Raw genomic sequence first — 12,427 nt, 5'->3', positions numbered from 1 at the left:
TTAGATGTTTTAGTTTCCTTTTTAAGTTAATTATTATTATTAAAATAATACACAAAATCTATAAGTTTACAAGTACTTATTAACAAAAGCATAGATACAAATTTTTAATATTTTTCTCATATTTATAATAAACTGAAAAGCAAACATCAGCTTCTTGATATAATATAAAAATTTAGTCACACAATTCCCATCGACTAAACTGATTACCATAATCAGAACATTTGTATTTGATTTTGTAATAAATTAATAGTTTTAAATAATTTAATAAAATATAATTTTTTATGAAATAACTGCTAACGACAGAAATCATTTTTGCCATTACATCAAAATTAACTGGTATAAAATTATTAAAATAATAATTTAAAAATATGAATAACAAAATTTTTATGTTATCCTTAATGTAAAAAAGTGATATAGATTTTAAAATAAATTTCTATAATTTACTTTCTGCTCTTTTGTTTAAGAAACTTTTTTTGAGCAATCATAAATATATTTTTTAACAGCATCAGCTGCTACAGCCATTAGTTACTAATACAAATCATTATGCAAGGATCCCAATCAGCATCATTAACTTTATTGATTCAGTTGAACCAGTTTATTAAATGTAACTTTTTACTTACTTAATCATTGACATTATATACTTACTTGTAGACTGGCATGATAAAATATGGTTTAAAATTTAAAAAATAAATAAATTTAAAACAGCTCACTTTCTAAATTACCTTTTATTTCCAATATTACATAAATTCTTATCCACACAAAAAAATTAAAATTTACAATATTACTACTATTCCCTGAGATATTCCTAGTATTTTAGAACCATCAGTCTGTTACTTGGGTCCTAGTTGTAATTATTAAAACTCTCCTTTGCTAGTCGGCATGCTGGTCTGTTGAAAAAAACAAGACTAAGTTATTGTATTTTATAGTATATTTAAAAATATTTCTCATAAAGATGCAAAAATTAGCACATGTATGTGTGTGTGTTTGTGTGTGTGTGTGTGTGTGTGTGTGTGTGTGTGTGTGTGTGTGTGTGTGTGTGTGTGTGTGTGTGTGTGTGTGTGTGTGTGTGCGTGCGTGCGTGCGTGCGTGCGCACGCATCAGGTATAGAAATAGTTTTTTTTATGTGCAATGTAATGCTCTACAAAAGTATGTCCTTGGTATTATATGTTCTTGAAATGTATACATGTGCTATTAATTTATTTATTGTAATTTTACTTCTTTTTAACTAACAATAATTATTGAAAAACATATTTGTGATTCTTGGTGTGTATAAAAGCTTAGTTGTTTTTTGTTTTTATGCTTGTCAGCAAAGATAATTAACACAGTTATACTTTACAGTTATGATTTCTTTTCTTTTTTTTACTTTAAACATGACTTATCATTATTTAGGTAATGAGTACCATTATTTAATATATTCAGCTAACTTATATAACACTACATTTCACTGGCATACCAACTTATCACCACTAAATAATAGAAACAAAGCAGAGTTGTATTAACGATAAGCCATCCCTGTATTTTCACTGTGCTGAATTGCTTTTACTGTAAAGCATTTGCTTACTGAAATCTTGATAAAAATTGTTATGTTAACTTGTACAACTCAGCTATTCAGTGTAATTAATATAATCAGTTAGGTAATGCACAAGTATTTATTTATTAAACTTCAACCTAAGTAATGGAGTTGTGAAAATATTAAAAATTCATTTATCAGCTAATACTTTTTTTTTATAAAATAACTACTATACTTAATTCCTCAGAATAACTATAGATGAAGCATGATTATGGGAAATGTTATTGTTTGTTGTTAATGCTATGTTATGATTGATGTGTCCAGGTGCATTGCCCATGGTGTTTGCCTCTGTGTTCTGTTTGCCTTATTCCTTACAATGGCTTGTCATCTTCATCTACTGCAGTTTCTCCATTATCGGCCTCTGTAAGGTTAGCCCTACCTTCTATATTTTGATGAAAGGAATACGTTTTCTAAATACTGGAAATATTAATTACTTGAAACACAAAAATAAGAATTTAAATAAACTGAATTTCAATTACCTTTAAAAAAGGATATTGTTAAAATAAAGAAATATATCTAATTTTTATATAAAATATGTTCATTTAGAATAAATAAGCTTGTGTGATCATATGTTAAGTCACTCTTCACTTCATATTCATTGATTTTATACTTGCATGAATACCATACGTAAAAAGTAAAAATACAATCAAATGGATGGTATCAAAAACATTTTACTTTTTTATCAGTCTTAATTTTATTTTTGAAATATAGAATGATGTAACTGTCTGTGATGAAGAGCCATGAAAATCACGCAAAACTAACACGTTTTAATGACAAACTAAACCTAATTTATTTTAATATAACATATTAAATTCACATCACAACACTTAAGTCACTTTTGCTACTACTTTCAGTGACTACTACTGCTGTTTCCCAATCTGATATCATCTAATGTTGCTGACAACTGTTTTGAGTCACAAAGAAATATACAACTGAATTTCATCCAAAGGCTCACACAGCAAAGCGGGCAAAAATATACTACAGAGCAAATCCAGATGTGCACAGAAATTCTTTTAATATAGTTTCTGAAGCAAAGAAATATTATTATGGAATAAATATGTATCCATTCACAGCTATGGAACTTCAGCTTCAGCTTAGGCAATAATTCAAAAGCGGTCAAAGTTGGATTTGAACTGTACCTATTTATTTAGTATATTCCGATGAGTGTTTTTGTATTTGTACAGCATAATGTTATAAGTGTATAAAATTGTTTTTCTTATGGGAGTACAACAAAGGTTGTTAATGTGAGTAGGTTTGTGATTTTCTTCTATGAGATGGTTGGTGACTGTTGACTTTACATTGCTGCAAAATATTTTTTGTTTATTGTTTCTATCTATTACAGTATTCTCATCTATCCATTATAGTACATAATTGTGAGTTTTTTATTCAGAAGGCTACATTGTATTCACCTTTTTTTTAAATTCGTCATTTATTTTATTTGAATCTTTGTTTATGCTGATTAATATGATGTATTTGTTGCTGGATGGTATGATCATTATTTTAGTTAGGTCAATTATTTCTTGAGATTACCTAAACTGCTCCAAAACTTCACTATGTTTTTTAATGAACAAACTGTATACTGCTTAAATCATAAATAATGAGCACATAAAATTTCTTCATAGCAACACTGAATTAACATTTACAAACCACTTTCTGTGTGCAAGTCACAAATCAACCCACATTTACAACCAATTTGATATTCTACATATACACAAAAAAATAATCGTATGTTAATGCAATTCACCATTGTTAAAAACAGATATTAGAAGAACTGGCACAATTCACAAATAATACGCTTTTTGGAAATTCCTAAATACGTGTCTTCAAAATTCAAAATAAATCTGATCGATTTTATCAGTTGATTTCAGAGGGGGAAATCAATTTCAGAACAGCATCAGTTAGTGAAGATGGCTTCAAAAGTGACTGAAAGCATCATGACATAATCTTAATAAATTTAATATAAAAACAGATTTGTTAAATTTGTTATTTTTATTAATGTTAAATTGATTTATTATATACAGAGTGATGTTTTAGTCTTGTTACCCAATTGTTAATGTCTGTTAATTTTTTTCTAAGAAAGGGAAAGTTTGTTTTGTGACGCGAATTTGGTAGCGCTACTCAACCGGTATAGATACGGCAGTGTGAGTTGATTCTTCGGCACTTTTGTGCCGTTTCCGGTCGTGTTACAAACAGAATGTCTTTTACCATAGAATAACGAGTTTTTATTCTTGAACAATATTTTGCTACGAAATCGTACGCGAGTGTAAAACAATCATTTCAAATTAAATTTGTTGGTGTTCCTCCATCAGAAAAAATGTCAATTTCTAGGCTAGCAAACTGATTTCGAGAGACAGGTAGTGTTTGCGACAGAAAACGTAGTGGTCTACCAACTCGCTTGACAGATGACGTTTTAGAGAACGTTAAAACAAGATTGCTCAATTCTCCACGGAAAAGTTTACAAAAACTTTCCACGCAAGTTGGTTTGTCATATTCGAGTGTTCAGAAAGCTGCTAAATAATTGAAATTGTATCCGTATCGCGTACGATTAGTCCAAGAGCTTCAGCCTCCAGATTTAAACAAGCGATTGCAATATTGCCGTTGGTTTAGGTCTTTCGTAAATGATAACGGAATCGAATTTTTAAACACAGTGTTCTTTAGTGATGAAGCTTGGATCCATCTCGATGGTTGATATTCGACAGTCAAAACTGTCGAATTTGGGCGGTTGAAAATCCTAACTCTTTACAAGACAAATCTTTGCGTCCTGAAAAAATTGGTGTATGGTGTGCGATATCTTGTCATCGTATAGTCGGACCCATATTCTTCGAACAGACAATGCTATGGGATTTGTGTTCCTCCTGGAACCTCAAGAACGGTATTGCTGGTTTCGGCAAGACGGTGGTACATGCCACACGTCTCTAGAAACCATGGATTTTCTGCAAGAGTTCTTTGATGATCGAATAATAAGCAAGGGCTTATGGCCTCCAAGGTCCCCAGACCTCACATCTCCTGACTACTTTTTGTGGGGCTATATTAAGTTGGAGGCCTTCAAAAACAATCCTCACACTATTGATGAACTTAAAGTCAATATTACGGGCTTAATCACGAATATCCCATGCAACTCATAAAAACGTTTCTGTTAATATGCTGAAAAGAGTCCGTGCGTGTACAACCGCGGGGTGGGCATTTTGAGCATATTCTTTAATAATTATGTAAGTAATAGCTTTTTATTAAATCTCTTTTGTAAGTAACAAATACATTTTTTTATTCCACCTAAATTTCCCTTTCTTAAATTACATTTAAAATTGGGTAACAGTACTAAAAAATCACTTTGTATATGTATTAAGTATTAATAGATCTATTTATAAAATTTATATTATTTATAAAATTATACATATTTATGTTTTTAAATTTCCTTAATCATCACCAAAAGAGTGCATAGAGATTTTCTTGTTTTTATATTAACTTGTACAATGCTTTTGTTTTACACTGTCTCTAGTATGAATTGGAAATTAATAAAACTATAGACCTAACTTATTAACTTAAATTTTATTTGTTAGGTTTTTAAATTCTAAATCTTTTTTATGGATAGAAAATTGTGCTGCATTTTTTAAACTTGTAATAAAAAGTTTTGCATAAAAATAAATATCAGTTATAAATTATTATAATTTCATTATTTTCAGAGGGAAATTTATTATCACAGAGGCTAGTAAAATAATTTAATTAATATTTTACTATTTTAACTGATAAAATATTCAATTCTCTTATATTAATCTAGATAAATGTCAACATGATTAACTCAAAATAAACTCATACCTCATTAGAATACATTAAATTTATCTGATTTTACACATATAAATTTATTCTTGCATGAATGTAATTTAATTATTTGGTATTAGATGTATATTGTTCCACTGAATTACAAATTTAAGTTATAAATTTATGAAATTAAACTTTTTTAATATGAACAGTACCTACATAAATCGCAGAAGAGAAGCATATGACCTACACTGAATATGAGTATCAGCACTTAAACATAAAACTTTAATTAAAATTAACTACTTTGCTTATTGTTAAGCAAAGTAATAAAAATAGTCAATGAAATATTGTGTTAAAAAAAAGATTTATCAAAAAGGCTGTTGAAGCATGTTTCCTTAAGTTTCTAAAGACATACTCAACAATACTATACTCATAATAAAGAAACTATATATGTATCCATTTTATAAACAGCTCTGCAGAACGATATAAGCGATATAGACTTGAATAAGAAGAGTGATAAAAAAACAGCTCATGATTTCATCCAAGTAAATGAGGTGATAAAGTAATTGATTTTTATGAGAAAAAATGCTGGTTAAACCTGAAGAAGATGATCCAGTGACTTTGTATTACAACATGCAAATATTATATAATTCCTGAAAAAGCCATACCATAAAAAATAGAAGAAATTTTACTATATCTGAAGTAAAATTAATTATGTTTGGGTAACTCCTTATATTCTTAGAAAGAAAAAACTTACTATTCTTGTGAATAGTAAGTCTTTTAGTTTAAAGTATCTTTTAAATCTGAGTTCTCCGTTGCTAGGGCCTATTGACCATACCAACAGTAGGCTATGGACAATTTTTCGTTATATAGCATAATACAGTAGATTTTTTTGACATTTTCGGGTCCGTTGACATTTACCTGGATTGGGTTCGGCTTTTCTTTTTTTGTAACCTTTCTGGACTGTGAAAATTGTTTTTGTTTACTTTTCGACTTTGAAATTTTTGTACATGGACTGCTATGATGTCTGATCTTGAGGACACTGAATCTGACAGGGGTTGTCATTTGGTCCTTGTGAGTGGCGAGGGGCCGGTGGGAGATGAATCGTCCCATGATTTTCCACTCAGCGTCGATGAATCTGGGCAGCCTGTGCAAGGTATTGGTTTACCCAAGTCAAAGACCTGTAGTTCGTACCTCACTATGGCCATTGATGTGGAATCCGGTCGAGTCGTTGATCCATCGCCGCTAGTGAGTGGACGTAAGTCTGCAAGGAGCAAGATATTTGAAAGTAACTGCAGTTGCTTCCCCGAGGTCATTCAGTTCTTCCGAGGATGAGAGCAGAGCATGCAACTGGGTTGCGAAGTGGATATGTAGGAGGGGGGTATCGTATCGGCACCTAGGCCCAAACTTAAGAGGCCGAGCCTTTATCAGCACAAAAGGAGTAGTCTACGAAGACGTCCTGCGCGAGTGGCGTGCATCCTGGATTTTAAGAGAGGGTTTGAACGGGAATTCACCAGATGTCAATGATGAAAACGGCACCGTGCACCGAGATGACGGTACTGGATGAGCGACTGATTTGGACTTTGGGTCGGTTGTCCAGCTTATGGTTTCACAGATTTCGACGTTACGGTCGTTGGTGGCGAGCAGTCGAAACATCAAACGAGAGATTAATCAGAGTGCCGATATCTTGATTAAGTTAGCAGAATGGGTGGCGTGAGTCGTACCGCCCAGCACTACTTGTACAACCAAGTCGTTGGAGCCGGCAGAGGTGTCCACGCAGACTTGGAGAAGAGGTCGTGACTTAAAAGTGATATTGACCCAGACGTTGACAGAGGATGAAAAGGTTGAGGCGGCGACAGTGAACTGGCCAACCGAGGTTATGAACAAAGTACACCGCATAACGGATCTGTCAACTGTTTCCGCTGACATATGCCGTTTTACTTACTTGTCGGGTATAGGGTCCTCCAAGAATCTGTCGCTGTTACAGAAAGGGATCCGGCCCGTTGATGTTGTCGAGGATACCTCGAAGATTCTATGGCGAGAAGATGAGTCACCAACGAGGCGGGCGTTTCGCCTACTTTGATTCGGCTGATGAGGAGCAGACCTCGCTAAGGATTATTCTGCGTTATATTCAAAGGGAGTCGTCGGCTCCTGTGTTTTTACTGCCGGGAGGCAAAGTTAGACACTGCATTGAACGGCTGGTCTTGTATGTTTTCGGGTGAGCAGGGGGACTCGGTCAGCGTTCTTCTTCCTCCCGAACAGAGTGTTGCTGCTTCAGAGGTTAAGTCCCGGGGATCGACCCCGATAGTGACTGAGAGCCGCACGATCGTAGTAATGGCGGCCGGTAAGACATAAGCTGAATTGCTGAAAACAATGAAGATTCTCTCAATCCGGAAGCCAACTATGGAAGAGCTCTGCATCCGGATTAAAGGGGTGCAGAAGGCAGAGGAGTTGAAAGAGACTCTGTCCAGTAAGACGACTGATCTTCATGTTGCTTACAAATCGAGTGGTGGTAGAAGGTCGGTCGTCCATATTCAGGACATAGAACACGACCCCTCTGAACAAGAGATACGGTATGCGGTGAAGCAAGTAATTGGAGACTCAGAGGAGTTGAAGATAACTTCAGTGAGGTAGGCATACGGACACACAAAAAACGCCAGTCATTACTTGCCAGCATGCGGCTAAGAAGCTGACGGATGAACGCATCAAGATCGGCTGGGTCCACTGTCGTGTGTACATCAGGGAGGTGGAAGACAGTTGTTTTCGGTACTGCGGTGTGGGGCATGTGTCGTGTCGCGTTACTCGGGCCCGGATAGAACTGATTTATGCTTCACCTGTGGAAAACCGGATCACTGGCATGAGCGATGCACGGAAACGACATGTTGTGCGCTATGTGGTATGGAGAGCCACCGAGCCAGAGAATGTCCGACAACGAAATCGAGGTTCCTCCAATTCAATGCAAACAGGTGTAGACAGGCCATGGACCTGTGCTGGAAGGTGGCTCATCGAGAGGCGGTAGATGTGATCCTAGTATCTGAGTCGAACAAGGCGATGGTGGGGGGACCTTGCTGGATGATAGATCACACTTTCGGGGTGGCTATTGGGCTCCCATCGACTAGTGCGCCAGTGGATCAGAGAGAGACTTTGTATGGGCTGACATCGCTGGCTTGGTGGTGTACAGCTGCTACAGTGCGAGGACTCTCCAGCCCCTGAGCTGAAAGACTGAGTTCCGGCGGGGCCGTCCCTCCACTGGTGTCCCCGATAGAGGCGAAGCACATAGGACCGAGTCTCGATTGCAGGGTAATGTAGGCCGGGAAGAGTATAGCCGAGCCTGGCGACTAGAGGCAAAGGCAACTCCCGGAGCCGTATTCATGCTTAATTGGGGGTCTGGTTCCGGGAGGCAGGGAAAAAAATTTATTGTTACTTATGTAATGGTGGGGGCGACCGGAATCGTCACAAGGTGGGTGTCTTTCCCTATGGGGGTTGGTATGTTACTTATGTAAATTGTTGAGTGTAGCTGTTTAATGTTTATTATCCTTAACACTTTGAGTGCCACATGAGTCCAACGTGGATTTACAGAGTTACAGATCTAATGGCTGCATGAGTCGAATGTGTCGCCACATGTTAGGTTTAGTTATATGGCCGTGTAACTTCGCTTTGGTTTCATAGTTCCTATTAAAACACATGGCAAGTGAAAGAGCATGGCCAGTATGTCATGAAACTGTTATTGGCTTGTTGATAGCGAGTCCACACTGGTGTCACATGGCTATTACTCTATGATAAATATCAGTATTACAATATGATGTTATTTTTATTGACAAAAACCATACAACAGGAACTGCAGAAAATAAAATATAGATAAAATTTCAACTTGAAAATAAAAAAAAATTAACTTTTCAGACAAAATATTTATGTACACCAAAAAAACAGTCCAAACAAAAGTGTTTTTCACACACCACACATTTATATTTGGTTTGAGTAGTTTTTCGCATGGCAATCTTCCTGCCTTCGGCCTTTGACTTTTTTTCATAACATGACATCGCCTTCTTCCTTGTCTGCCAACATCGACAAGGCGGTGAGGTTGGTCTGCTGGTCTCGGAGGAGGAGGAATGGCACTAATGTTGATTCCTGTAAGTTCTTTGACTAATTCTTCTTTGAATGCGATGATTTGCATGTTTCCATTTGTAAGCTGATTGTATAAGTATAGCGCATTTACTACACTGGTTCCAAGAAGCAATTCTACAGCAAGTTTTCTGTACCACTTCACTCCACGTCTCAGAGGTGAGCAATAACTCTTGATTTGGTTTTTTTGTCAGAATCTGTTAAATCTCTTTATATACTGCAATTTTTTGAAATTTTTTTCACAAGAGGGTAGCATAAGACTATGAAGGGAGTTAATCAGATACCAACATATTTTCCCGGAGCGCTAATCAACCGCAGATCATTGTGATGGGAAAAGGTTTTAACTGTTACTGGCCACGTGAAGCCAATGCGTCACCACACAAAAAAACAATCGCTAAAAACGTATTTTTTACTCAAATGAGTGACAGTTTTTACTAATACATTTTTTTTGTGATACTGAATGAAATTATATGAGAAAAAAAATTGGCCATTAAAAAAATCGTTTTACTTCCTGTATAGGTGGCACTCAAAGTGTTTTGTAGATTAGTTGCGTAGACACAAAGCAGCTGTAATCTATACTCCTTAATCCCAAAAAATACATTTTTCCTTACACCGCTTGAATTCTCTAATTTTAATTAGTCATTTTAGATATTTATTTCACTAAGGACTGTTACCCCCTCATAATAAAATTAAAATAAACTGGTAGCCCCTTCCTGTTTTGCAGCATTATTATTACAAATTAAATTATATATTCTAAAAAATCAGGTAAAAACCTATTCCATTTACAACACATCTCACCCCAACCCCTTGTTTTTCTCTTTCCTTTCCTACCACAGGTAAAATGCTTGCTTAGAACCTATTTCCAGTCCATCCAGACATTCTACTGGACAGATCGGACTGATTTTTTCTTATTCTGCTCGGAATGGCCCACAGATATGTCATCAAACAGTGAAAGACCTTCAAACGGTTTTTCCTGAAATTATTCCAGTTTGGAAATAATCTCGGTAAGTTCCTCAGTTAAGTAATAAATGGGAATTTTTTGAGGAATTCTCAGAGGAGACAAGTTTGGAGTCCAGTGGTGCTTGATGACACATCAGTAGGTCATACTAAGCAGAATAAAAAAAAAAAAAATCAGCCTGATTCGTCTGTAGAATGCCCCTGTGGACTGGAAATAGGTTTTCAGCCAAAACTTTTAATATAAAACATGATTACCTATCACGTCATCTATTAATATGTATCTTCAGTCTGAAAAGTGATTCACCCAGCCTTAAAGGAAAATCTACAAAACATCTTAAAAGCAAATAAAAGAAAGTGTAAAAAACAAAGGAAAAATATATACCATGATTAATTTTTTATAACAAACTGAACCAAATCTTAAACTTTAATGAACATTTTAATGATTATACAAGACCCATTTTCAATGATATTAATAATCAACATTAGTAACACCAATTCTAATGTGCATTAAGAGTCTACATAAGAAAACTACACACTGATCAATAACAACTACTCATTCAAAAAACCCTCAAACTAACTGCCCTCATATAAATGCTCAACTTTCAGAGCTATCATTTTTAGACTATCCATCAAACTCATGTACCAGAAGACTACAAAAGAAGGGAATCTTAACATTTTAATTTAACTAGCAAACACAAATGGATAAATGACTCAATCAATAATTCACTCATATGAAATAACAAAATAAGATCATAAAATTAAAAAAAAAAAATTATAAAATCTGTCATAACATACAAACAAAGAAATAGAAAAATAACTTTTTTAAATTAAAAACTCTAGGTAATTTGTAAAATAAAGAATGGAACAGAACATATCCCCCTATATATCGCGGTCCGTTGCTTCTGGGCCTGTTTATTACTGGATAGGTATTAACTTACATTTATTTGTATTCCGATCTTTTACAGATTGATTTGAAAATATTACTTAGGTTATCCTTGGGAGACTGGCAAAGTATTTGCGTCTTTCTCTTGACATGATTCCCCTTCAGTCTGTCCACTGAAGACCTTACGGTACTAGTGCTTTTTGGTCTTCTAGGAATGTGCGTGACGGGGCCCTAGTTTCTCGAGGATGCAATTCACTTCTTTTCCAGAGGGAGTTTCATATACTAGTGGTAGACTAATACAGTAAAAAAGAAGTGGTAATAAGGTAAAGGAAAGAAGGATTGAAAAGAAACAAACAAACCACCATGAATACAACAAATAAATGAATGAATGTTATATTCATAACATCCATCATTCATGTCAGAAATGCTAAATTTGCTGCTCTGTGGATATGAAAAAGTAACAACCAAACCATTTATTAGAATGGATTAAGAAAGACCATTGTTAAACTTTATTAAAGCTTACATAATTAATTATAAGAAAAAACCCACAAGATGTTAAGGTTTACATTAATAAATAAAAATAGTAATTATATGAAATAATGTTAAAGCAATTATGTGAAGACACTAAATAAATAAAATAAGCACAAAAAATCTAATACATTAATGGACCATCATTTGAGAACATATTCTTTGTATAATATCTTATGTACTGTATTTGTGTATTATGTATGCAGTTTTTTTTTTTTGTTGTAAAATCATAAATATCATTATTGACCAACATCATTAAAGAACTTTTTGTAATACTGGGAAAGTCACATGATAACATCACCTATCTTTCAGGTAATGACTGCTGCTTCTCCTTGGAGTCGTAGGATGAGTTTTACTCTAGTTGTTATAGTAAGAATTCTTCTCTGTTTGCTGAGATGCTCTAAGTATGGTGGTGGTGATCCAGATTCTCTCAACCACCTTTTGCTTCAGGTCAGTGGTATTTAGTACTACTCTATTAATGATACTTTCAATCTCTATGTGTGTATGTGTGTGTTTATAAGCAATTACATTTATGAAAAGCAGTTAAGAAAAAATTTGTAGTCATCAAAACTGCTTAAATTCACAAATTTCATATGAATATAAGTTAATAT

At 34.5% G+C, this 12,427-nt stretch overlaps 1 protein-coding gene across 1 annotated transcript in view; it reads left to right on the top strand.

Annotated features, from left to right (window-relative positions):
• LOC142328389 (progestin and adipoQ receptor family member 4) overlaps window positions 1-12,427 on the top strand; it is a 72,888-nt gene that overhangs the window by 57,251 nt on the left and 3,210 nt on the right. Inside the window, exons 3-4 of the mRNA XM_075372098.1 lie at window positions 1,835-1,938; window positions 12,129-12,266. Coding sequence (XP_075228213.1) covers window positions 1,835-1,938; window positions 12,129-12,266 — 242 coding nt within the window. The remainder of the gene's footprint in view (window positions 1-1,834; window positions 1,939-12,128; window positions 12,267-12,427) is intronic.

The sequence above is a fragment of the Lycorma delicatula genome, chromosome 1, assembly GCF_047948215.1.
Source record: "Lycorma delicatula isolate Av1 chromosome 1, ASM4794821v1, whole genome shotgun sequence".
Classification (NCBI taxonomy): Eukaryota; Metazoa; Arthropoda; class Insecta; order Hemiptera; family Fulgoridae; genus Lycorma; species Lycorma delicatula.
This window is presented reverse-complemented; position numbering and strand designations above follow the sequence as displayed.